The 26,786-nt window shown below is 31.3% G+C and overlaps 2 protein-coding genes across 7 annotated transcripts in view; one reads left to right on the forward strand and one right to left on the reverse strand.

Moving 5' to 3' along the window:
* Positions 1-16,823, reverse strand: LOC134705165 (ERI1 exoribonuclease 3-like). The gene is made up of 7 exons (XM_063563921.1): positions 16,554-16,823; positions 14,976-15,092; positions 11,128-11,187; positions 9,414-9,505; positions 8,798-8,870; positions 6,944-7,040; positions 1-260 (listed from the first exon to the last, which is right to left on the reverse strand). Exons 1-7 carry the CDS (start codon positions 16,821-16,823, stop codon positions 181-183), a joined length of 789 nt encoding a protein of 262 aa, XP_063419991.1. The 3' UTR covers positions 1-180.
* The window catches only part of LOC134692743 (uncharacterized), a 27,236-nt gene continuing 13,681 nt past the window's right edge, over positions 13,232-26,786 (forward strand). For 4 of the 6 annotated variants that reach the window (XM_063553255.1, XM_063553278.1, XM_063553270.1 and 1 more), the window contains exons 1-7: positions 16,834-16,912; positions 18,310-18,396; positions 19,357-21,750; positions 22,142-22,353; positions 22,838-22,937; positions 24,934-25,071; positions 26,516-26,671. In XM_063553255.1, coding sequence (XP_063409325.1) covers positions 18,342-18,396; positions 19,357-21,750; positions 22,142-22,353; positions 22,838-22,937; positions 24,934-25,071; positions 26,516-26,671 — 3,055 coding nt within the window. In that variant the 5' untranslated portion in view covers positions 16,834-16,912; positions 18,310-18,341. Of the gene's footprint in view, positions 13,348-16,833; positions 16,913-18,309; positions 18,397-19,356; positions 21,751-22,141; positions 22,354-22,837; positions 22,938-24,933; positions 25,072-26,515; positions 26,672-26,786 lie in introns of those variants that run through there. The other 2 variants (XM_063553261.1, XM_063553296.1) reach the window with 2 other exon arrangements.

Here is a 26,786-nt window from a genome sequence, read left to right on the forward strand (position 1 = left end):
TAATTTGATGACAATTATTTAATAATTTCTGTACAATTCTGCTTAAAAGAGTCCTTTTGTACAGTATAAAAATAATCATTTGACCTTCATAATTAACATGATTTATGATGATTAGGTATTTATCTTATTAAGCAAATACAACATCATAACAGATTCATAACATTGTTTAAGACTAGTTTATCACAGTTTTCCTGTTGGTTTGAATACCACACCCCTTCTGAGAAGCTCAGTTAATATTCTGCCTATATTTTTACAGTCATCTGAAAGAATAAAGTGATAAATTTCAAATATATAGTTTAACATGAAATTTACAATTTACCTTATTAAAAATTTCTAAACATTCTTTATTTAAGTCTGTCGATATAAAATGTAGTATAATGCTGGCTAAAGACTCTAAAGAGCATATGTGGCTCATCTAGATTTATGTCCAACATTGCAGTTAATAAAAATATTATTTGTTTAAATTCCTCTATTTTGTTTGCTGAACTTGTAGATAGCTCACATCCTGCATATTGTTGAACAAGAGTGAACTTACTAAAATGTCTTGTCTGCTTTACTGGTTGGGATTGAATTTATGTTGAAATTCTTTGATGTAAAGGTTTTACCTATTTGAATGGTTTTACACTATGGTAGTCATTTTTTGGGCCTTTTATAGCTTGCTATTCTGAGTGAAGTAAGGCTGCATGTTGAAGACCATACTTTGACCTGTATAATGGTTTACTTTTACAAATTGTGACTTGGATTGAGAGTTGTCTCATTGCCACTCATACCACATCTTCTTATATTTATTAAAATTATAAACAATCAAAGTAAAGGAGAATAAGGTCAGATTAACTCCAAAAGACAGACATGTACATCACAAAACCATTCTTTACACACAAACAATCTTTCTCATTGCTTATAGTATATGAGAAACGGACATAACTAGGAAAATTTATCATTAATAAATGAATAATGAAAAGAGATGAATCGTCAGACAGACATGTACCCATACTATAAGTTATATGGTTCGCTACTGACCCCCTACGGATCCATAGAGGGTTAGTAAAATTCATAGGGGGTGAGGCCGGAGGACGGTTGGGGCAAGTATGGACACAACATTCAAGCTGGATTCAGTTCTAAATTTGGATTGATATTAAATAGTTGACACAGTATTGGTTTCTGACACAGAATGAATGTGTTCTAATGAACTTAAAATTTTTGTTTTCTCTTAGAGCAATTCACTATGCTGTTGAATATTAATCCTCTCAAAAAAATGTTTGAAGAAATTTTCTTTTTATTTATGAAATTTCATATGAGAAAATTGAACCCAATTTTTTTAATCACATCCCCCTTTCCCTTATTCCAAAACTAATCTCAATTAAAATTTCTAATGGAGTTTGCAACAATAACTACTCATTTAAATACATCATAAAATATTAAGATGTAAAAAAAACTGCTTGTTATCACTGAATGGTAAAGATTATTTTAATTTATCAGTTGGTAGTAAAAAGTGAATATACATTGTATATTGTATATAACAAAGATTTAAGTTAATTCTTGACAAAGAAAGATAACTCCTATTAAAACCAGATGCTCCGCAGGGCGTAGCTTTATACGACCGCAGAGGTTGAACCCTGAACGGTTGGGGCAAGTATGGACACAACATTCAAGCTGGATTCCACTCTAAATTTGGATTGTGATTAAATAGTTGACACAGCATAGGTTTCTGACACAGAATGAATGTATTCAAATGAACTTAAAATTTTTGTTTTCTCTTAGAGCAATTCACTATGCTGTTGAATATTAATCCTCTCAAAAAAATGTTTGAAGAAATTTTCTTTTTATTTATGAAATTTCAAATGAGAAAATTGAACCCAATTTTTTTAATCACATCCCCCTTTCCCTTATTCCAAAACTAATTTCAATTAAAATATTCTACTGGAGTTTGCAACAATTACTACTCATTTAAATACATCATAAAATATTAAGATGTAAAAAAACTGCTTAGTTTAAACATATTTATTTATAGTGGATTGGGAAACAAGTTTTGCAACTTATATTAATCCCTTTCCACTTTGCGGGTGCGAGTGCTGCCTTGTAGCGGCATTAGCCTACTCTTTTTCGAAATCTACAAGGGTGTCTTTAACGTGCAAGAGATATGGCTCTCTCTTAACACGGGTCAGCCATTTATCGTCCCCGTCCGACGGACTATCATCGATATCTCAAGACCATACTCGCAAATGGTGTCAAGGGAGAGCCGAAAATTGAGATCCTGAAATTTTCATCCCAAACGGGAATCGAACCAGGAACCTTTGTGTTAGTAGTCCGATGCACTAACCACTACACCACGGCTTGTATATTGTATATAACAAAGATTTAAGTTGATTCTGGACAAAGAAAGATAACTCCAATTAAAAAAAATTCTTGCAGATATTTCTTGCTTACTATACTGGACAAAGAAAGATAACTCTTAATTAAAAAAAATTTTGCTATTTCACAATATTGTGAAATTTGATATTTCTTGCCATTGCACAATACTGTGCAATTGAAAAGACTTGCTATAACACAATACTTAATATAATAATTTTAGATCCTGATTTGGACCAACTTGAAAACTGGGCCCATAATCAAAAATCTAAGTACATGTTTAGATTCAGCATATCAAAGAGGCCCAAGAATTTAATTTTTGTTAAAATCAAACTTAGTTTAATTTTGGACCCTTTGCACTTTAATTTAGACCAATTTTAAAACTGGGCCAAAAATTACGAATCTACATACACAGTTAGATTTGGCATATCAAAGAACCCCAATTATTCAATTTTTGATGAAATCAAACAATGTTTAATTTTGGACCTCGATTTGGGCCAACTTGAAAACTGGGCCAATAATAAAAAATCTAAGTACATTTTTAGATTCAGCATATCAAAGAACCCCAAGGTTTCAATTTTTGTTAAAATCAAACTAAGTTTAATTTTGGACCCTTTGGACCTTAATGTAGACCAATTTGAAAACGGGACCAAAAAATTAAGAATCTACATACACAGTTAGATTCGGCATATTAAAGAACCCCAATTATTCAATTTTGATGAAATCAAACAAAGTTTAATTTTGGACCCTTTGGGCCCCTTTTTCCTTAACTGTTGGGACCAAAACTCCCAAAATCAATACCAACCTTCCTTTTATAGTCATAAACCTTATGTTTAAATTTCATAGATTTCTATTTACTTATACTAACGCTATGGTGCGAAAACCAAGAAAAATGCTTATTTGGGTCCCTTTTTGGCCCCTAATTCCTAAACTTTTGGGACAGAAACTCCCAAAATCAATACCAACCTTCCTTTTGTGGTCATAAACATTGTGTTTAAATTTGATTGATTTCTATTCACCTTAACTAAAGTTATTGTGCGAAAACCAAGAATAATGCTTATTTGGGCCCTTTTTTGGCCCTTAACTCCTAAACTGTTGAAACCAAAACTCCCAAAATCAATCCCAACCTTTCTTTTGTGGTCATAAACCTTGTGTCAAAATTTCATAGATTTCTATTAACTTAAACTAAAGTTATAGTGCGAAAACCAAGAAAATGCTTATTTGGGCCCTTTTTGGCCCCTAATTCCTAAAGTGTTGGGACCAAAACTCCCAAAATCAATACCAGCCTTCCTTTTATGGTCATAAACCTTGTGTTAAAATTTCATAGATTTCTATTCACTTTTACTAAAGTTAGAGTGCGAAAACTAAAAGTATTCGGACGACGACGACGACGAAGATGACGACGCCAACGTGATAGCAATATACGACGAAAATTTTTTAAAAATTTGCGGTCGTATAAAAAAATCTTGCAATTGCACAATATTGTGCAATTAGATATTTCTTGCTTACTATTCTGGACAAAGAAAGATAACTCTAATTAAAAAAAAAATGCTATTTCACAATATTGTGCAATTAGATATTTCTTGCCATTGCACAATACTGTGCAATTGAAAAGACTTGCTATTGCACAATACTTAATATAATAATAATTTTAGATCCTGATTTGGACCAACTTGAAAATCGGGCCCATAATCAAAAAACTAAGTACATGTTTGTATTCAGCATATCAAAGAACCCCAAGATTTCAATTTTTGTTAAAATCAAACTAAGTTTAATTTTGGACCCTTTGGACTTTAATGTAGACCAATTTGAAAACAGGACCAAAAATGAAGAATCTACATACACAGTTAGATTTGGCATATCAAAGAACCCCATTTATTCAATTTTTGATGAAATCAAACAAAGTTTAATTTTGGACCCCGATTTGGACCAACTTGAAAACTGGGCCAATAATCAAGAATCTAAGTACATTTTTATATTCAGCATATCAAAGAACCCAACCGATTCTCTTTTTGTCAAAATCAAACTAATTTTAATTTTGGACCCTTTGGACCTTAATGTAGACTAATTTGAAAACGGTCCCATAAGTTAAGAATCTACATACACAGATTAGATTCAGCATATCAAAGAACCCCAATTATTCAATTTTGATGAAATCAAACAAAGTTTAATTTTGGACCCTTTGGGCCCCTTATTCCTAAACTGTTGGGACCAAAACTCCCAAAATCAATACCAACCTTCCTTTTATGGTCATAAACCTTGTGTTTAAATTTCATAGATTTCTATTTACTTATATTAACGTTATGGTGCGAAAACCAAGACAAATGCTTATTTGGGTCCCTTTTTGGACCCTAATTCCTAAACTGTTGGGACCTTAACTCCCAAAATCAATACAAACCTTCCTTTTGTGGTCTTAAACATTGTGTTTATATTTCATTGATTTCTATTTACTTAAACTCAAGTTATTGTGCGAAAACCAAGAATAATGCTTATTTGGGCCCTTTTTTGGCCCCTAATTCCTAAACTGTTGAAACCAAAACTCCTAAAATCAATCCCAACCTTTCTTTTGTGGTCATAAACCTTGTGTCAAAATTTCATAGATTTCTATTAACTTAAACTAAAGTTATAGTGCGAAAACCAAGAAAATGCTTATTTGGACCCTTTTTGGCCCCTAATTCCTAAAATGTTGGGACCAAAACTCCCAAAAATCAATACAACCTTCCTTTTGTGGTCATAAACCTTGTGTTAAAATTTCATAGATTTCTATTCACTTTTACTAAAGTTAGAGTGCGAAAACTAAAAGTATTCGGACAACGCAGACGACGACGCCAACGTGATAGCAATATACGACGAAATTTTTTTCAAATTTTGCGGTCGTATAAAAACAATGCTTCAACGTCTTTTCCTAAGATAATGAATCGTTTATATCTGAATTTCTTTAATTATCAATACAAAGTTGATGTTTCATCTTGGTAAAAATTGAAAATGTCAGATGACGGAAGCGACTGAAAGCGAGTATCGTTAACAACAGGGCAACTTGTTTTCGCTTTTGGGGGTCGTGGAAAGCGAAGTGATGGTCGGAAACGGACTTCTTGGCCCAAGTCGCCTGGTAGCGTGAGCCCTGTGACAGACATGTAGACTTTGCAAGGATCCCATATATTAAATATAGTTATCATAGTTTCATCATTATAATGCAAGAAATTCACATGAAAAAAAATAGTTTTTTTAAATCAGTTGCATATTAAACCTTTTATACATAACATATGGTATCCGTAAAGGATGAAGCATCAAGGTCATCTACCTTTTGAAATATAAAGCTTTTTACCAATGGTATATACCACTGGATAATCATCCTTATGGTTCTCATACTAAACAAGAATTGCTCACTGTCCTATATCTCTCAATTGTACTATTATAACTGTAACGGTTTATTTCTTCCTCTGTGATATTTTATTCTGAGGACAATTTGTCACGGTAATTTTTTTCCAGGCATGGTATTTCACAGGTAGAATTTTTCCAGAGGAGTGATAATTTATCTGTGTTATGCGGATAGTATGTACCGGTATATATTCACCGTATCATATTTCACAGAACCTTGTGAAATATAGTCCCATTAACTAGTTAGTCCTATAATATAAGACTCTGGAGGTTCATATCATTTACATTCAACGTTTTTTATCGGATATTTTTTTTTACTATCAATGTTGAACCCCAGAGTCTTATAAAATTTGTAATTTTTTCTCGTAGCAAAAATTTAAATTAATAATCCACTGGGGTTCAACATTGATAGTAAAAAAAAATATCCGATAAAAAAGGTTGAATGTAAATGATATGAACCTCCAGAGTCTTATATTATAGGACTAATTAACTAGTATGTAAGTTACTTGCAATCAATATATACCTGACTTTAATTTTAAAATGTTTCACAAAGGTAGAACAAATTTGCATAATTTATCAAAGGGAGGTAACTATGAGCAATTTATATTTTAAAGATATTAATATAATATATTTCTGAATCTATTTCATAGTGAAATTTTTCCTTGAATCTTATTTTTTAGATATTCATTTATATAACAAGATGAATTTTTAATAAGACAGATAACATTTCACAGGTAAATACTATCCAGCTGATAAAATTACTTCTGTTTCAATATATTGTTATCCTATAATTTATCCGATTTCCATATAATCAACAACAACATCTTTGTCCCCAGACTATTTATATAGTTAAAAATATTATCATTATCAAATTCTTCCATTACTGTTAACAGTAGTTATGCAACTATATTTCTACCTTTACGTTTTAATTTAGATTTGTACTGAGATCTGAAAACAACTCACTTTTACATGTATTTCACTTAGATATTATTTCACAATTACAATCTTTGAAATTATTTCTGGTTTTCTTTCTTATCTTTAATGATAATTTTCTTTTTAAAAGAATGATATTTAGGAATATTTTTCAATGATAATTTGTGAAATAATTCCCATTTCAATACACTTTTTTTTACAAAATATCCAAGGGTAATACACTACAATTACACCATGGCCTTGTCCTTCATTAAGTTCATCTTATTGATTCTTATATACTCACCTATTCCACTGTGATGTCTGCCTTCATGAGTTAGATCTAATTTCTTTAACATTGCCATCATTCCTTTAGGATATTCATTTGTATGGTGTGAACATGGCTGTTTAAAAAGAAAAAAATACACTTATTTACAAATTTAGTGTATTTATTTAAAGTTAATGCTTAAGAACAAACCCTTCACTGAACATTACTATAGAAATAAATTATCCATACACAACAGTGAATAATAGGTATAATACAAGATTACTTTTTACTTACGAACATACATATGACTGTGATGTAAATCATGTCATTAGCAAGATTTATTCAATTTAAGCTAAACAAAAGAATAGTGGTCCAATGTCATGTTGCACATATTTTATTTATCAAAGGTAAAAGGGCAATAACTCAAAAAAGCACTTTATTTTGTTCTTTAAAACTTTTTATTACTAAGGTTTTAGAGCAAATGCAATATGATTTCCATTATAATTAACATTTCCAAGGGGCACAACTCATTCAAAAATATTTGATCAGCACTTATTTTCCAAAGAGTCAAAGACATTGCTGATATAAACATATGATACATGTTGCATAAATTCTTGCAATAATTGTACACAATGCAATTCTCCATATAATCAATATTTTCAAGGGGCATAACTCTTGAAAGACAACAATTACAATCAAAACCAAGGAGTAAACAAAGACTTGCAGAACCACAGGACATTTATATCAAGTTATAAATAATAAATAAGAAACAACAAAAACTGCACTAAACACTGGGAGTGAAATCAGGTGCTCTGGAAGGGTAAGTATTTCCTGCACCGTATACGGCACACATCGTGTTATTTCCTTGTACAGTTGGGTAATGATGGAAGGTTATTATGACTGAGGAAGAATATCAGATATGATTACTGTCACACTTTTGTCATAATGGCCAATCAGCACATGATGGCGACCGTAAAATGGCTTGAGTGATGACCTGAATTTGATTGATTCATATCCCCGTCTTAGCAACTTTTGAGAAAGTAACAGATTTATAGCACTGATTTTGGAACTTGTCAAGTCATTGATGATGTTAACCTATAAAATAAATAAATTAAATATTTGGCAAGAATGGTACACATCTGAGAGCTCATCAGGCCGTATTAATATAGTCCAAATAACTCTCTATGAAATTATTAAATCATCACTGATTTTCGAACAATTAAATTTTTCATATACATTGTACAAACATATTCAATTTTTCCAAGGGACATGACTATTTAAAAATAATTGTTCAACAATGGTTTTGGAACTCTTCAAAGACATTGCTGATATTAACCTATAATAAAAGATTCATAAAAATCTGGCAAAAATTGACATGATGCAATTTCCACATGTTTAATGCTTCCAAGGGGCATAACTCTTTAAAAAAATACTTGATCAACACTGAATTTGGGACTTGTTTAAGACATTTCTAATATAAAGCTATGATATAAAAATCTGGCAAGATTTTACACCTGAGAGTGCTAGCAATGCAATTTTCCAAATAACTTTTGTTTCTACGAGGCATAACTCTTAACAAAATAAATGGTCAACACTGATTTTGGAAATTGTCTAAGACATATATACCTGTGATGAAAGTTTTATATTTGAATTGTACAGGTGAGAGCTATAGACAGGATGGATGGACAGATGGATGCCTGGTGTTTCTATATCCCCTAGCAATGCAAAAAGTACAAGTATGATCCAAAATAATTTTTTGCCAGTGAAAGGATAAACACAAAATATGCATACTGTTTTTAAAAATCAGTTTTACTCTTTATCATTTCTAAGCATGTACAAGTCTAATTATCAAGATTTTAAATAATAAAGAAAGTTTGTGTTAAAAAGATTTACCTTTTTAATATTTATCCATTTGTTAAAATATGGCGCTCTGTTTATACCAAAATATCTAAGTTGTGAAGTTAACCTGTTAAAGAAAAAGAAAATATATTTTCACACAATATATGGCCATTCAGTCTCAATCGTTTGTTTCAGTGGAAAAGTAGACTAATGATTGGGAACTTTTGTAAATTTATTTGATGTTTCAAATATTGTTGTTTATTTTCAAAAGCAGATTAAAATTTTCTATGTAACAAGTCTATATCACTTAACCTTAACAATGTTACCTCCCAAATCTCAAAATATTGTATGTCAAAGAGGACTAAATCAAGTTTTATGACAAATTTACAGATTTTGAAACAATACGTAGGTCAGACTTGAATCCACTCTCATTTATCACTTTAAAAAATATCTGTTATTTACATGTTACCTTTCAAACTTTCAATCGGCTGTAGAGTGGTCTTAGTAGATTGTCTACAGTCTAATATCAAGCCAACATATGGGATGAGTGTTCAAATCCCTCTTGTTGCAAGGTGTATTATACTACTAGTATATAACTTACAAATGCAATAGATTATTTGATAATTTCAAAAATGTTAACCTTTCAAATAAAGGTTTCTTTTAAACTTACATCGTTTTTAAGTCCCAGTCCCCACATGTTACAAAAATAAATTTGTTTTCTGGGTTCAACAAATCATTTTCTTCCAACCATGTATGAAATTTCTGAAATGGAAAAAACATAATTCATGATGGTCAGTATGACTCATTTAGAAACTATATCCTGTAAATATTTGTTTTCAGTGTTTCTAGCTGCCATCAATAGTGAAATAAATATGGGTTATTCATTACTATAAAAGATGAGTTTGTTCACCCTAATTTCAAAATATGCATGTTTAATCAAACAGGTATCATTAATCAGTGTTTGAACTCCATGATTGTTTTAATAACTAGCAGTTAAATATGAATTGAAACATTCCTGTAAAGTTAATTAGTAAGCTTGGAATTATTTTAAATAAATAAGGAATGTGTCCATTTGGACAAAGATGATGCCCTGCTAGCATATATAACATTATAAAGGGAAAAAACTCTAACTATTAAAGTGATGCTACCAAAACTTGAACTTAATCTGAGTTTTGTGGTAGTAAGATTTATATATATTTCATAAAATTTAGTTGAAACAAACTTAAGTTAGAGAATGGAAATGAAAAATTCAGCAATTTTTCCATTTGTAAAGGGACATTACCCTAGAAAGGTGATCAATTACTTTGCCAAGTGCTGCTTGATACAACTGCAAAAGTCAAACCCTGAACAGTTACGGCAAAAATGGAAACAATATTCACAGGTCTGAATTTGGATTGCAATGATATATTTGACACACAATATGTTTCTGAAACAGAATAACTGTAGTCAAAGAACTAAGAATTAATTTTTTTTTAATTTTTTGCTTTTGTGCAAAACACAACTTTTTTTAAAATAGTAACTTCTAAAAATAAATTGATTGCTAATCACCTCAAGACAATACAACATTTCTTTATACATAATCTATAAGCAGTATAAGGGAGGTAATTCAAACCATGTTGGTTTCGGGGGAAAAAACTTATTGGTACACTGCTTTTACTGAAGTTATTGTCTGGAAACCAAATTTCAATAATGAAGATGACAATGTGATACCAATATCAGACAGCAAAATATTTTGAAGTCTTATAAAATTTCTATAGAGATTCATTAAGTCATTGTCCTGAAATGAAATGTGCCTTCTTACGAGGATGCATACAACGACGACATCATAGCATTTACAAACCCCCAAAAAAATGTGTAGTCATATAATAATTATGCCACCAAAGTTCATACTAAATCTTTATTTTGTTGTTATATTAAAGCATTGTGAAAAAGTTTCATAACATTTTGCTGAAGCAAACTAAAGTAAGAGAACAGAAAAGTAAAAATCACCAATTTTTCCATTTGTAAGGGGGCTTAAAACTTGAACAGTAAAAGTGATGCCACCAAAATTCTAACTCAATCTGTGTTTTATGGTAATGAGCATTGTGTATAAGTTTCATATCATTTTGATGAGGCAAACTAAAGTTAGAGAACAGAAACCAACTTTGGTACGTACAGTCAGATGTACATACAGATGGACAAGGGTAAAACTTAGTGCCCCATCGGCTACGGCAAGAGGCATAAAAAACAGTGAAAGGATAAATTGAAAAACATGGAACAACTTATTTTTATAGCTGTTTCAATTTCACAGTGTTTGTTGATTATTTTTCTTTCTCCAGTACATGCTTTATCAGGCTGCCAAAAACTTTTAACTGTAAGCATATATATTTTATACAAAGATTTACCTCTAACACTTCTTCAATGTAAGGCTGGCCATCAACCATATCTTGTATTATGCCGGTAAGCTGAAAATATTAGATAATAAAGTGGTAAGCTTGCTACTACCACTAAGGTTAAACCTTGAACCGGCAAGTATGGACACAACTTTCAAACATCTAAAGCTTTTTATCATATTATATGCAGATGACACGGTGCTGTTGGCAGAAACCAGCACAGGACCTGCAGACGCAACTCAATGCCTTTCATGACTATTGTAAGGTTTGGAAACTGAAAGAAAACGTTAACAAAACTAAAACCCTAGTGTTTGATTTGGGACGTTTGCCAAAAAATCTCCAATTTACTTATAATGGCATAAACATTGAGTTAGTAAAGCAGTTTAACTATTTGGGTATTGTTTTTACTAAAACAGGAGACTTTAATATGACTAAAAAATATTTATCCGAGAAGGCCTTAAAAGCCATGTACGAAGTCCTGAAAATAGGAAGGATGTATCAGCTTTCTGTTAAATGTCAGCTTGATCTTTTTGACAAAATGATCAAGCCCATTCTATTGTATGGGTGCGAAGTATAGGGCTTTGGTAATAATGATATCCTGGAAAAGATTCATTTAAAATTTTGTAAAATTCTTTTAAACTTGAAATCCTCAACGCCAAATTATATGGTTTACAGGGAACTAGGTCGTCATCCGATCGAAATAGATATTAAAGTTCGAACAGTACTATTCTGGGCAAATTTGATATGCGGTAAACAAGCAAAGTTTTCCTTCATATTATATCGACTTTCTCGTCTTATGAACGATCACCATAATAACCAGATAAAATGGATCTTGTTTATACAAAAAATATTTCAAGATTGTGGTTTCTCATACATATGGGAGTCACAAAATTTTGTTAATAAAGAATGGTTAAAAACTGTTATAAAGCAGAGATTGCTAGATCAATATATTCAGAACTGGAATTCCATCATTCAAAATTCGCCAAAAGGTATAAACTACAAAATTTTTAAGAAAAACTTGGAATTCAAAGAATATTTTAATATTTTGGACTTCAAAGACGCTATTGTTTTTTGTCGATTTAGAACGACTAATACTAAGTTGCGGATTGAAACAGGAAGATGGCCAAACGTGATCAGAGAAAACCGCAATTGCAGTCTATGTAACAATCGACAAATAGGTGACGAATATCATTTTATATTTGAATGCAATTTTTTCCATCAAAAACGAAAAGAGTTTTTAACTGCATATTTTACAAAACGGCAAAATACAGTTAAATTCTCTGAACTTATGTCAAGTACATGTACAAGAAAACCAGTTCTGAAGAAGCTTTGTTCTTTTATAAAAAATATAAATATTAATGTTTGTACTCCTGGCTTGTAACTTTTGTAACCTCTCTCGCTTGTTTTGTACATATTGTAAATATTTATTGTTGTATTTGTTATCTCTGTACCGATGTAATGCATTGGCTTTATGAGAATAAAGATATATAGATTGAATAGCTAGAATGCCTACAGGACAAAGTCAAATTTAGAAGATTCAGTCAGGATGATAAAAAAGGTATCTGATTTTGATTTTTATAACATAATAAGCATTGATTATCTTTTTTATTTTTACATTTCATTGAATGTACCTATTTTGTGTCAATGAAAGCTATGTCACTGGCTATCAATTTTCTATTGTAATTTCCTGTTATCAACCCATACTTTCATGACCTTCAAACTTCCTATCAGCTATATATTGAGAACGATTTTTATTAAGCTTTTTTACATTACATAATAATGCATTAACACAGGAAATCTTAAAATAAAAGCATTTATATATCTTTACTTACTTAATAAGTCATTTTATTGATTTCTTGTTAGTATTTGACCAGATCTTCAAAAAAATGTTGCTGTCTTAATAGATTTTTTTTCTATAGCTTGTTTTAATTATTTGTTAGAAAAGTGTTATAGTTCTAATAAATAATCCATGTAATTTTTTATAATATCTGTATAAATCCTCATGTTTTACATATTCTTTACTAGTTTCAATAACTTCCTTCCTGAAATTAACTTAACGTTTTAACTTCCTTAATGGCACCATTATCATGGAACATTTTATATCATCACTATAACAACTGATACAACATGACTTGTAGAAAAATCTACATATAAACCTTAAATGAATTAACTGGTATTAATAATTCACTGGTATATAATTAATAGCACTAGAGCTACTGGACTCACATAAAGGTAAGCGTGTTTGAATCAAAAAATAAAATAAATGCGTGCTAAAAGTTAATGAGACAGCAACAAAACAACACAATAAAGCAAAAATGACATTAAGTCATGTAGTATGTCTGAAAGAACTTTGTTTCATCATTTAAAAAGTAATTTAGAAGATATCAAGAGGCCAATTAAACTCAATGTAGTCCAAAGGCTTATCAACAATAACAGTCAAGGGAGCAAATTGGATACCGATTTTCGTGGATTTCGTGGGTACAGGTGAACTACGAAATTAAATGTTCATCCTATAACATATTTTCTAAAGGTTTGTATGCAGACTTTGCCAAAACCACAAAATTAAATATCAATGAACATGTAATTTTTCCTCTATCCACGAAAATTGGTACCCATGAAAATAAATGAATCCACAGTATATTGAATAACATAAACAAAACAGGTGGGGCATTCATGTATTTTGAAGGTTCAGCATTTCCTGCTCCACTAGTTACACCTTATGTATAACAACATTCATGTTAAAATTCATATCTGGTTATCAAACATCATACAAGTGCATTTTTTATTTGGAATTGTCTAACCCTAAGACAATAACCATGGGAACATTATCTTATTGTATTTTTTAATGTACATGATCGTATGTGGAAGTTTGAAAAATAGTTACTGTAAAAAGTGATAGCAAAGTACAAAACCATAAAACTTAAATGCAGGCTTTGTAGAGTGTAATAGACACAGCCATTGTGAGAAGAGACCGCAAGATATTACAGGTCTAAGAAAACATGCAAATAATAAAATTATTGGATATTTCTTGCCACAACAAATGACGAGTAATAACAATTGTTCTAACATGTAATTACAACATTATATTTTAAAAATTATCCTTGTATAATTTTTTCTTATGAATTTTATGATATATGTTTGTCATAAAAAAGAAATAAAATTTTAAAAAAGTTAAAAAAAAATCATTCTCCTGAAATCCTTAAAAAAAAATTCTGTCCTCTCTCCATTCAATTTTAAAATTTTTGCATACAGCAAGAAAAATTTGTGAAGGTAAAATTTTAGGTAAGTACAAATAAAATGTATAATAATTAAATAGAGTTTAGGGGAGGGTTGAGATCTCATAAACATGTTTAACCCAGTCGTATTTTTGCGCCAGTCCCAAGTCAGGAGCCTCTGGCCTTTGTTAAGTCTTGTAATATTTTTAATTTCAGTTTCTTGTGTACAATTTGGAGTTTAGTATGGCGTTCATTATCACTGAACTAGTATACATGTATATATTTGTTTAGGGGCCAGATGAATGCAACTCCAGGTGCAGGAATTTCTCGCTGAATAGAAAACCTGTTGGTGACCTTCTGCTGTTGTCTGTTATATGGTCGGGTTGTTGTCGCTTTGACACATTCCCAATTTCCATTCTCAATGTTATTTAAAAAAGATCAGATAATCAAGTTAAAATACTATTCATATAATATAATTATAGCCAATTTAATTATTGTCAGTTTATTGTCTCAATACTGTATGCCATAACCATTTAATGTAAGTGTGTGTGTGCAAATAAATATTGTCTAATTGTCTATAATTGAAAAAAAGATCAAATAAAAGCTGGCATGGTTATCATATTCAATAAAATATCCAAAATTTACCTCAGTACAAAATGGTGTCAACTGTTGATTAACTTTTGGCTGAACATATTGGTGGAAGACTGATTCTGTTTGAAGAGTCACAGCATTTATTTTCAATACTGGAAACTCTATAATTTCCTAAAAAGTACATTTTTGAAAATTTAAATGAAACCTTGTACATGTATTACCACAACTTTACACAACATACATGTAGCATTTAACCTGAACTTGAAATCAATTAAAGGCTCTCTTATTTATGTGGCATATCTATGGGAATAATTCAAGAATAGTGTCAAGGGACCCTCATTGTCCTATGCACCCTGGTTTATCAATTTGCTATATATATAAAAATCATATATATGTGAACTTTATGAGCATGAAAGATGAAAAATTATAATGTTAGTTTACAAAATGTGTAGTTTTCCTTCCATTTAAACTATATAAAGCAAAACTTATTTGATGTCTAGCTCTTATAAAGACAATTGCTTTAAAAATAAATGGGAAGAAAGAGAGAATTTTTTTCATAAAAATCAGTTTTGTTTATGAGAGCACTCTATGAGAGTGAAGGTTTAATAAAAAAGAGATATAAAGGTTCTACAAGAGGAATTATTCTTTTGAGGTACATTTTAAATGACTCATGTGGAAAGAAATCAAAATATGTACATGTATGTAACAAATGCCCCGAAAAGATATTTGATAGAACTGGTTCCATTTATATTTGGCAATGATTGTCCATTAGCTGTTCGACATACAGTTACAATTTTTCATCCATATTCAGGACAAAAATACAGGGCAAGGTCAATATATCTTGCTTTGTACTAAAACAACATGCTGAGCAAGATGGTAAAATATATTGCTATGCATGTAGACCCCAAGGTATTTAAATGTTCCTTTAAAATGCCTGTCACCTCATTCAGATACATTATTCTGGCTGAGCAAAATACCCTTTCCTATTATCATTAAAAGCAACAAATTATTTTAAACTCTTTTGCTTTACTATAAGTGGTTGAACCATTTATGCAGCCCTAATTTGGATGAGCATATGCAAATCACAATACCATCACCTTGGTCTTGTTTGTACTCTTTAAATCCTTCAAACAATAGAAGACTTCTACTTGCATCCCAAAAGAGGTGGCACATTGATAGTAAAAAAAAATATATCAGAACAGCAAATAGATATAGTGAATAGTGCCCCCGAGTTCATATGTTATAGGACTAGTACACCCAGCAATTCTAAAAAAACAACTGTGTTTAGGGTGGACACCAATAAACGTATTTACACTTTTGGTATTTAGCTGTATTTTGCCTCCGAATGACCTTATATCACCTCCGAATAACCTTTTGACGTCAAGCAACAATCACTTTTTAGTTGTGACGTCAAATATTTTGAAATATGAAGTCAAAGTTTACGGGAACCTGTGTGATGTTATGTAATGGCGGACAAATTTGCATACAAGTGTACATGTAAATACGTCTATGTCACCCAACACTACCCCTGTATGATATCTGCAACTGACACCCATCATATGATCATCCTACTGATACTAAGTGAAACACATGCCCATCTTTCTTTATACAAGTTAATGATATGAAAAGTACCTGTGGCACAATTGTTCTCCCATTCTCACATGTTGCTTCAAAATCCAAAACCAGAAAATATTTGAAAGGTTGTGGCTGTAAATTATTTGTGCCCGGTAAATTTGTATCAGAAACTGCTGCCATGTTTATACAATTAGTTGATATTGCAATATTTTGTCTGAAAATTCGTTGTACTATCGGTTTTAAGAGATTGCATGATGTTTTGTAAATACACATGACAACTTCTACTTTTGGTTTCGGTTTCACAATTACGACTTCCGGTTTGGTCATGTGATTGATAGTTTTCCTTGACCTTGATCATGCTGAACATCAATAAAGATGAGATCATTCAATACAAATGATTCTGAATGGCATATCTGGTAAATATTTCAGATATTTTCTCCTGAGTTTGTCAGAAGGTTATCATAACTGTGATAATAACTTTCAAAATATAATATTTGTCCACTTAACCCAACATAAGCGCAGGAATCTGAGATCAGCTCACAAATGTCTGAAAATGATACAAAATGACAGATGATGAAGGAATTTTACCATAATATTCCACCATTTGCAATATATTTAAGCGTATGGACAGAAATTACAAGGCTATTTATTAAGGGGACAAATGCTGATTGTATACTCAAGATTGGTTGTACTTTTAAGAATTTTTTTTTAGGGTTTGACAACTTTTTTTTACCTTATTGCTATTTCGAAATCTGTTTGCCTTGACATAAGATTCTGTTCACGCTTGAATTATTGACATCATACAACAATCACTTTTCCATTTTGGCATCAAAGATTTTTTTATGACGTCAACATTTTACTGGAACTGTTCAGTGTTGTGATGTTCAGTAAATTATGGAGGACAAATAGCGATAAGGTGAATTTTATATGTTGCAACACTGAGCCAACAGGGTATTGGTGAATAAAGTAACTAATCTGAATTCAACCTTAAACTTTGGTGCATCCTTGTGAAGCCTTCAACTGATTGTATTATGCTAAAAACTTCTCCCTCCTGGTGCATATATATACTTTTTTGGGATATTTGTGACAGACTGAAAATCGTGCCACTTGATCCATTGGCTATGGACCATCGACATCATATACAACAGTCCCTTTTCAGATGTGGCATCAGATATTTTGATTTTGACATTAAAATTTTATGAGATCCTTTGTAACTAATGGTAGACAAATACATGAAGGTAGGTTAATTAAACCAAGAATTAGGTAATCAATTCCTAGATAAATGAAGATGTGGTATGAGTGTTAATGAGTGATTCTTCATTGCAGATGTAAAGACTCCCTATTTTCAACATCATGATATAATGATGTAAACACAAAGGTACAGACTTGGTATCCCATATAAAAATAATGTTGACACATATTTGTCAACATCGCTTTATGTATGAAGTAAAAAAAAATGGTATAGACTCAGTAAAAAATATGAACACAATGTTGACTTGCTACTATGAAAATTGCAATGTCTATGATTGGAACAATGTAGACACAAAGTTATAGACTTGTTACTTAAACATTATAAGCAGGATCTTGACTCACTATAGTCATCATAGCAATGTCTACTATGTAAACAATGTAAACACAAGTTATAGATAATAAAAAAATGTAAACACAATAAATAATGACAAGACACAGTAAGCATTGCAATGTCTACAATGTGTGCTGGGCATACTTAAAAAAAACTGGGTTAATAAAAAGCCTTTTTACGTGTTTAGTTGCTGACTCTTGTAAAAATTAATTATACATCTTATGATTTTAGGATGAATATCCTTTTCTGACATATGCAATACAATGGATAGTTTGATAGTTGACCTTGACAAGGTGCTGGATGACTTTGAAGCAGAAGGTAAAACCGTAATATTAACAGTTTTACATCATGGAACTAGTTTATGTGATTAGATTAATTATAACTGATTTAAAATTTAAGCAAATGACCAGTTTTTATATGACTGCAAAATCTTTGCAGTTGAATAATGTTATCACACTATCAGCATCATAGTTGTTTTAAAACATTTGGTTCCAGATAATAACTTTTATTATACCCTACATATATTTCAAACAATTCTATTGGGTGAAACGTTATCACATAACATGGAATAACTCAGTTAATTTTCATTCAATTACAAGGAAGGACGAATAACCCTAAAAATTTACACCAGCGGTGAATAACCCTATTATTCACCGGTGAATAACCTTTTGAGTTTGTTGATTTGTACTTGAGTAAACTCCCATGAAAATGATGTCACAGAAGTAAAAAACAAAATGACGAAATCTCTATGAAATTGTATTACAATGTTCCAAGGGGTTATTGTTGTAGATGTTAAGGAATAAGGGACGGGCATAAAGGGAGAAAAACAATTAGGATTTTCTGGTTTCCGAATTTATGAACAAGATTTTCCTTGTTTATTAAAATATATATTACTCATTCATTTTGATAGTATTTATTCTTGATCATGAATCAATAAAATTGCTTAGTTTTTTTCAAGTTAAATTGATGATGAATAAAATTGCTAGTATGGAACTTTCTAACAACTTGTAACTTCTGTATTAAAGTGCCATGTTTAGCATAGGGCACAAATTTTCCATCAGAAAAGTCATTTTTGTAAACTTTTTGGTTTGTTGTTGGTCTATCTATTAATCCCTAACCTGAAGAGCCAGCTAAAATGCAACACAAACTATATAAAGGGAAGTAAGATACACATTAGTCAGACTTGAGGCCTATTTTAATCTTTTATTACAAAAATGTTTTTATACAGATACAAACTCATGTAAGTAAATTTGTTAGTAAATTTATGTCAATTTTCAGAGTCCACAAGTAGAAAACCTACTGGAAATGTGTCATCTGAATATGCAACTTATCTCTCCAAAAATGAGGATCATTCTTGGGAAGAAGTAAGTCGAGCACCGGCAGGTTCTGCTCCTAATTGGAAGAGAAACAGCAAAGATGAATATCTGTCCTTTATTGATTATGGCGAACCTTATGAACCAGCAAGTAATTTTGATTTGTCTGAGGCAGACTTTGCACCATCATTGAAAACAAAAACAGAGACCGTTTCATCCAAATTCAGCAATGTCATAACTAATGGACATGTTGAAACGGTGGAAAATGGAAATATTGACTTCAGTCACAAAAATCCTGATAGATTATTACATACCACTAAACCTGGTGAGTTAGCACTCACAATGAATGGTTACCATGACAATAAATCTACACCAATGCATATGCATAATGAAAACAATAGTCAGATGATTGATTTACACGGTTGTGAAACTTCTGATTTAACAGAAAATGAATTCGGAAATGTAGATCGAAGTGTGAACTTTGACGACACTTATAATAAATTTCCTATTCAGGTAGTGGATATATTCACACCTGTATCTGAGGATGTACCTCAAATACCTTCATCTACAACATATCAACAGAATGCCATACCAAATAACTTTTATCAAAGTAATGGGAAGGATAATGTGGAAGAAAATATTCATGTAAATTTAAATGAAAGTGTACCAGTGAATAGTGCAATATCTCATGATATCAATATTTCAAAAGTTCCATCAGTGAGGAACGAAGATTTAACCAAGAACAAACCTATGGAAATGATTCATAACAATTTGCATGCCAAAACTCAGTCATTATCTTCTCATACATCAGAAAAAAGAGTCAATGAGATAAAGTCAGTTAACACTGAGCTATCATCCTCACTTACTTCAGACAATACAAAAACTGACTTACAGCCAGTAAAAACTGAGCTTTCAACATCATCAAAGACAGACAATAGAATAACTGAGTTACAATCAGTTAAAACTGAACTTTCGTCCTCACCTGTGTCAGACAATACAAAAACTGAGTTACAGTCAGAAAAATCTGAAAATTTAAACTCTGAATTAACCAGGAAAAGTACAGATCAAATACAATCAAATGTTGGAGGAAATAATGATAATAAGAAGGCAGATGAAGGATATGATTCTTATGACTGTCTAGGGAGAGATGATGCTAATAGTGTTCTGGTTGTGAAAAAGGAAGCAACACCAACTTTAGACTTATCTGATGTTATTTTTGACAATAATGCATCAATAAATGATAGTGTCAGTGGTGTCCCAAATAAGGAACCCTCTATAGATTCTCTTGAACAGACTACTGTCAAGGCGTTGGATAATGGTAAGTTAGATTTATCTCCCAATATGACAGGAATACAGGGGAATCAAGTACCAAAGGAAACTTCAGTGAAATCAGATGAGTCCGAAGTCATTGGTTTTGGTCAAGAGGTTAATGTTGATGAGGAGGATATGGACGATTATCTAAAAGATGTACAAGATGAAAATTCTGTGATTTCCAACTCACTGACATTAAATAGTGATGCCGATTCTGTTCCACCTAGATATTCTATTATTGATGAACTTCCTAATCTAGGAAAGGAAACGTCAAATGAAGATCTTCACAGAAGCGATCAAAATGGACTGCAGGATCATTCCAAAACAGTTGTTTTACCACCTAAAATAGGCTTGTCCGAAACACAGAAAGAACAAGAACGAATCTCTGTTGGCAATAATATTCCTATCTGTAGACAAAGTGTTCAGTTAGAAGAATTGAAATCCGCCAGAAATCAAACTGATGGGTTGGATATTCAAAATATGCAACTGCCATCTGTTGAAATGGGTGGGGCAAGACCTAAAGAAATTAATCGACATAATGATATTCACAGTATATCAACAATTTCTTCAGAAATTTCAGAAGTTCAAGACAAAGAACAGAAGCATGCACATGATGCACAAAATTTGAATGAAAATGGGCTTACTTTATCCGGTGAATTAATCCCAGAGACAGATAATGATATACTAGTGGTAGAAGTTTCAGAACTTGAAAAATCTGATTTTGTAAGTGATCAAACTGGAGATGAGGATAATGATGAAACTCCTGTGATGAGGCGTAATATTCAGCCCAGTAATCCATCTGATTTATCACGGCCACATTCATGGGGACCATCAGGCTCTGATACAGTCCCTTTTCCTCACCACAAGCGTCCAAATAGTCTGAATATTCCCCAACGTGGAGAATTGACCATGGCAGGGGAGAGAACTCAGGCACCTTACACATTCCCATACCCACCAGAAGATACTGATGAAACAGAGGAGGCAGAGGATACAGAAAACCTGTCACCAGAAATTCAGGAAGATCTCATACAGAATGAGCAAGTTCAAGGTAGTGGTATTCATAATTGATCATAATGCATTATTTTTTTAACTATTTTAATAATGAATAAGTAGATGAGAAAATCCAATTGATAAATTGACGATATAATTATTTCATCCATCTTACATTGTACCATGTTGTTTCAACAACAACAACACACAAAAAAAATATATAGTGTTATCACGAAAAATGGAAAAACAATGGGTACCTTTAAAAAGAAAGTATTTTATATCACTAACTTTATTATATTGGAACGTAATACGTTTTTGTACATTGTGCATTGCAATAATAAATGCACACAATAATTTCTGAATTTACAGTCAAAGGTTTGAAAGTAGCATCCTTGTCATTAAGTGAAGTAACTGCATAAACAAATTACCAATTGCTATATATTTTACAGCTGTAGGAGGAGAGCCAATAGATGGCGCTAATGGAGCATCAGGCCACACCCCTTCACCTGACCCATCAAGTCCTGAATCACAAGTGGTAGAAGCAAGTTTAGGGAAGAGTGCACCTATGTGGATTCCTGACAGTGTTGCTCCAGTGTGTATGGGTTGTGAAGTCAAATTTACCTTCACTAAACGAAGACATCATTGTCGAGCTTGTGGAAAGGTAAAATTTGTAGGATGAAGTTCATTTTTAAAGTAAATATAATCATAATTCAAAAGTTGAGAAATATGTTTCAATTATTTGTAGTAAAAAATATCTATCTGCAATCAAACCTCAATTGATAAAGATACATGTGACTGGACATAGTTACTCTCTGTTTGCAGTTTCCCACCTAAGTGATGTTGAATTTAGAATGGTGATGGCCAAATTTGAAAGAAAATGCTCTCTTTTGTACTTTAAAGCTGTGTGCCAAAATTTGTGATCATCCTATAACCAATGTCTTTAAAATCTTGTAAATTTGTGTACAGAACTGTTTCCCATAGACTTACTGTTTCTGTAAGATAATTAATCAGGCTATTATTTACATATTACTCATAGACCTAATGTTAATTTCACACAAAATTATGAAAAAGGTTTTTAGTTGAATGCGGTCTTTTGAGGGGTGTAATCAGAGAAGATGATAGTGCAATATTGCTGGTTGTTTCAGGTTTTCTGTTCAGCATGTTGTAGCTTGAAGAGTCGTTTACCATACATGGAAAACAAAGAAGCCAGAGTTTGTGTAGAATGTAATCGACAGATTTCAATAGGTTTGTTATCACAGTTATCTATGGAAATTTCTGATCAAGTTTAGGAAAAGCTTTTCAAGAATTCTTTGAAGAAACTAATAAATCAAATAGTATTGTTGATGCAAATATCAGTAAACAAATTCTTGCTTTCAAATTCAGCAACTGGTACATAGTTGATATAGCTTGTAGGTTATATTCAATACAAGTTTTATTAACACCATTTTCTGATTTAAGTGCTAGATAACAAAATTACCCATGAATTATATTTACTTCTAATTTAAAAACTTGTTTATCAAAGCAAATTAAAATTTTGTGAAAATGTCTAAATATTTATTAGTTATTTCAGAGATTTCTTGTAAAGCGTTGGAATGCTGCAGGTGGAATGTTTTATGCATAATGTTATGCCCATAGTCAAATATTCATTTTTTTCTGCTATCCTTTTTAAAGAGATTTTTTGTTTAAAATTGAATCTTATTAGAATGTATTGAATGACTTAATAATATTACTTTGGACTGGTAAATTGCTTTGCTTATTTTTTATTTATTCATAAAACTTTTACTTGCAGCTTTGCTAGAAAAAAGTTATATATTATTTTGTAATGCATGTATTTTCTCTAATGACAAGTTTTATCATCAAGACAAAGATCCTACCTTAAAAAAAGAAACAAATAACTTGGCAATTAACACTTGTAAACAAACATTTACATATAAACACATGTTTTTCCTGTGTATGAAACTGTACACAGATGTGGAATGTTATATATAGAAAACAATCTTATCTTTGTCCTCTTAGATGCAATTTATACAGTTGATATGAAAGCTAATAAACTGACACACTCGAAGTCTTCATCTCAAGTTTGTCCAGTTATACCATAACCAATCAATTTTAAATGATTATTTATTTAAGACTTGGAAGCACAAAGATATTTTTCTGATAAAGACGACTACAAAATACACATATCTGCAAAATGTCTTTACCTTTTGTACATACATAACAAATGTCTTACTGGGCTGCTGGAACATAATTCTGACTAGGCTAATCAAACTGATCACTTACCGGTCAACTATTTTATTTATTGTCAAAACTACTCATAATTTCCTACAAGTAGTCAAATCAATTCAGATTGTTACCAGGACTCTTTTTCAAAAGTAAGAAGTTCAATTCAACCTCATTCTTTTAAGGATGTACTTAGGCGAAATTAAAAATCTAGAATTTAACATACATGTAGATACTAGAAGTGAACAAAATAAGCTAGAAATATCAATAGGTTATGGAGCTCCTTTTTGTGATATTTGAATTCTTTTAAATGGTGGGAAAAGGTCTCAAATTGGGAGAAACCAAACCAAGGTAATAAACAATTAAGGAGTTTTAGGGAGGAATTACTCCAAGTTTCTCCCAATTTCCTCCCAAGATTTGGAGAATGTTGCTGGAGTTTCCTGATGTGACACCAAGTTTTTACACAGTGTAGGGAGTATGAGATTACATCCTCTCTGTGTGTACTGTAGATACTTTAAACCAGAAGTGAACAAAACAAGCTAGAAATATCAATAGGTTATGGAGCTCCTTTTTGTGATATTTGAATTTTTTTAAATGGTGGGAAAAGGTCTCAAATCATAAGAAAAGAAATCCAGAATCTGACTAAATTTTGATGAATGACCTTTTAAAGCGTTTGATGAACTTCCATATGAAAATAAAATTGGGTGATATGGGTCAAAATACCTTGTATCGTAGGAAAAAACCTAAGGAGTCCAAACAGCTTACATTTTAAAACCTGACTAAGTACATCCTTAAAACATGTAGAATCCTTACAAATATTACTGAATTTACATTGGTAGTGAGAATTTTCAATTTCACTAAATGCTAGTAATTATGTGCCCTTAACTTCAGTGGCCAGTAATCTGAATAGAGAAATCTACATGTAAATACATGGGCGGTTTTTCATTTTGTTTAATGTTAATAGCTTTGATGTTGGCAACATGCTTTTTTGACAATGCTTTTTCTGCTTGGTTATTCTTAGCTGAACTGTCGAGCAGTGGTACTCCTAATCCTAACAATCCCAGTGAATATTGCTCGGTTATTCCTCCCTCGCAGCAAGCTAGTGCACGTTCACAGCCTCCTTCAGTTCTTGTGCCTGCCAGTGTATTAAAACGAGAAGGTGAGTTTCTTTTATAATTTCCTTTTTCATAGTGGATGGCTTTTTATTTTTTTTCTGCAAAATATATGTTTCAGTACAAATTGAAATTTAATATAAACCACAATCTCCCTAGTACTAATTAAAATCCAGATTTATGATAATGAAAATCTAGCACAAAACAGAATTCTAATATTTTTAGAATGAAATAAAATTATAAAAAAGAAGGAAAATTTCTTGTTACAATTTATCCTTTAACGGCATTCAGACACAAGGCTTAAAAATTAGTACATGAAAGTGACCAAAACATTTTGACAGAGATAAGTTTGTAGATTTGTACTGACATAAGATGTATGGCTTTATACATCTGTGGTATAAATTGGGTTTCTAATATTTACTATAAGAAATCAGAATTCTTATTTGTACTTGGAGGGTTCTGAATTTTACTGTATTCTGATTTGTACTGTAACATATATATGAACGTTTTCATCCTTTTTAAAAAAATATTTTAATTGTCAAAAATTTCACAATATCAGATAAATAATTCTTTATATTCCAAGTTTAATTACATAGGTAAAATACATGTATAATGAGTCATACACATAATTCTAAGTCTGGTTACATACATGCTAATTATCAAAAACATTATTGTACATTCCAAGTTTGATAACATGATTTAGTATGTGTACACTTTAGAGGTATCATAAAGAAACACAAGTGTAGTTTCATATTCTAAGTACTAAATGTATCATTAACATGATCAGTAGTCATATATTTACAGAATCATAAGCATGTCCAGTCTTCTTATATTCCGAGTATCATAAACATGATCAGTCTTCGCATATTTCAAGTATCATAAACATTATTAGTCGTCATATATTCCAAGTATCATTAACATGATCAGTCATCACATATTCAAAGTATCATAACCATAATCAGTCATCACATATTCAAAGTATCATAACCATAATCAGTTGTCACTTATTCAAAGTATAATAAACATGATCATTCATCACATATTCAAAGTATCATGACCATAATCAGTCTTCACACATTCAAAGTATCATAAACTATTCCAAGAATTGTAAACAAGATAATTATCTTAATTATAACCTTTAACACATATGGATGCTCTTCAGATACCTTTTCAATCTTAATCTCTAATATCCTTGAATATAAAATTTTGAATAATTACAAAAATAATTTTGCTTTGCATTTCAATATAATAACTAAATTTGGTTATTGTTTCACCTCAACAAAGTTGTAAAGGAGAGACTTTGTAATGCTGTTTCTGGTGGTGACGTTTTAAGGTTGTAAAATGAGATGTTCCATGAACAGTTTTCCAATTCCTGCTGAAGATCTTGATTTGTTCTCGTACCTTTTCATTTGATATTTAGACAATTGCGTTTTTAATTTCCTTTCTTTGATATCTTCTATGTCTTATTTCTATTATTGTAATTAATAATAGGAAGTACAAGGCAGACAAATGATAGACATGTGATGTTCTCTGATGGGATACGCCCAGGAGGTGATCTGACAGAACTTGATGGATCTGATACAGCTAATAGACTACCAATGAGACGATCTGGGAGGAATCAGAAAAAAGTAGAGAAAGGATCCCCAGGTATAAATACAGACTCTGAACTAGAGAAAAAATAATAAAATTATATCAAATGATATCAGTATTATTGCATACGAGTTCTACCAATTTGTAAATAACAGAAATATTTCTCTAATTA

The sequence above is a fragment of the Mytilus trossulus genome, chromosome 1 (assembly GCF_036588685.1).
Source record: "Mytilus trossulus isolate FHL-02 chromosome 1, PNRI_Mtr1.1.1.hap1, whole genome shotgun sequence".
Lineage (NCBI taxonomy): Eukaryota > Metazoa > Mollusca > Bivalvia > Mytilida > Mytilidae > Mytilus > Mytilus trossulus.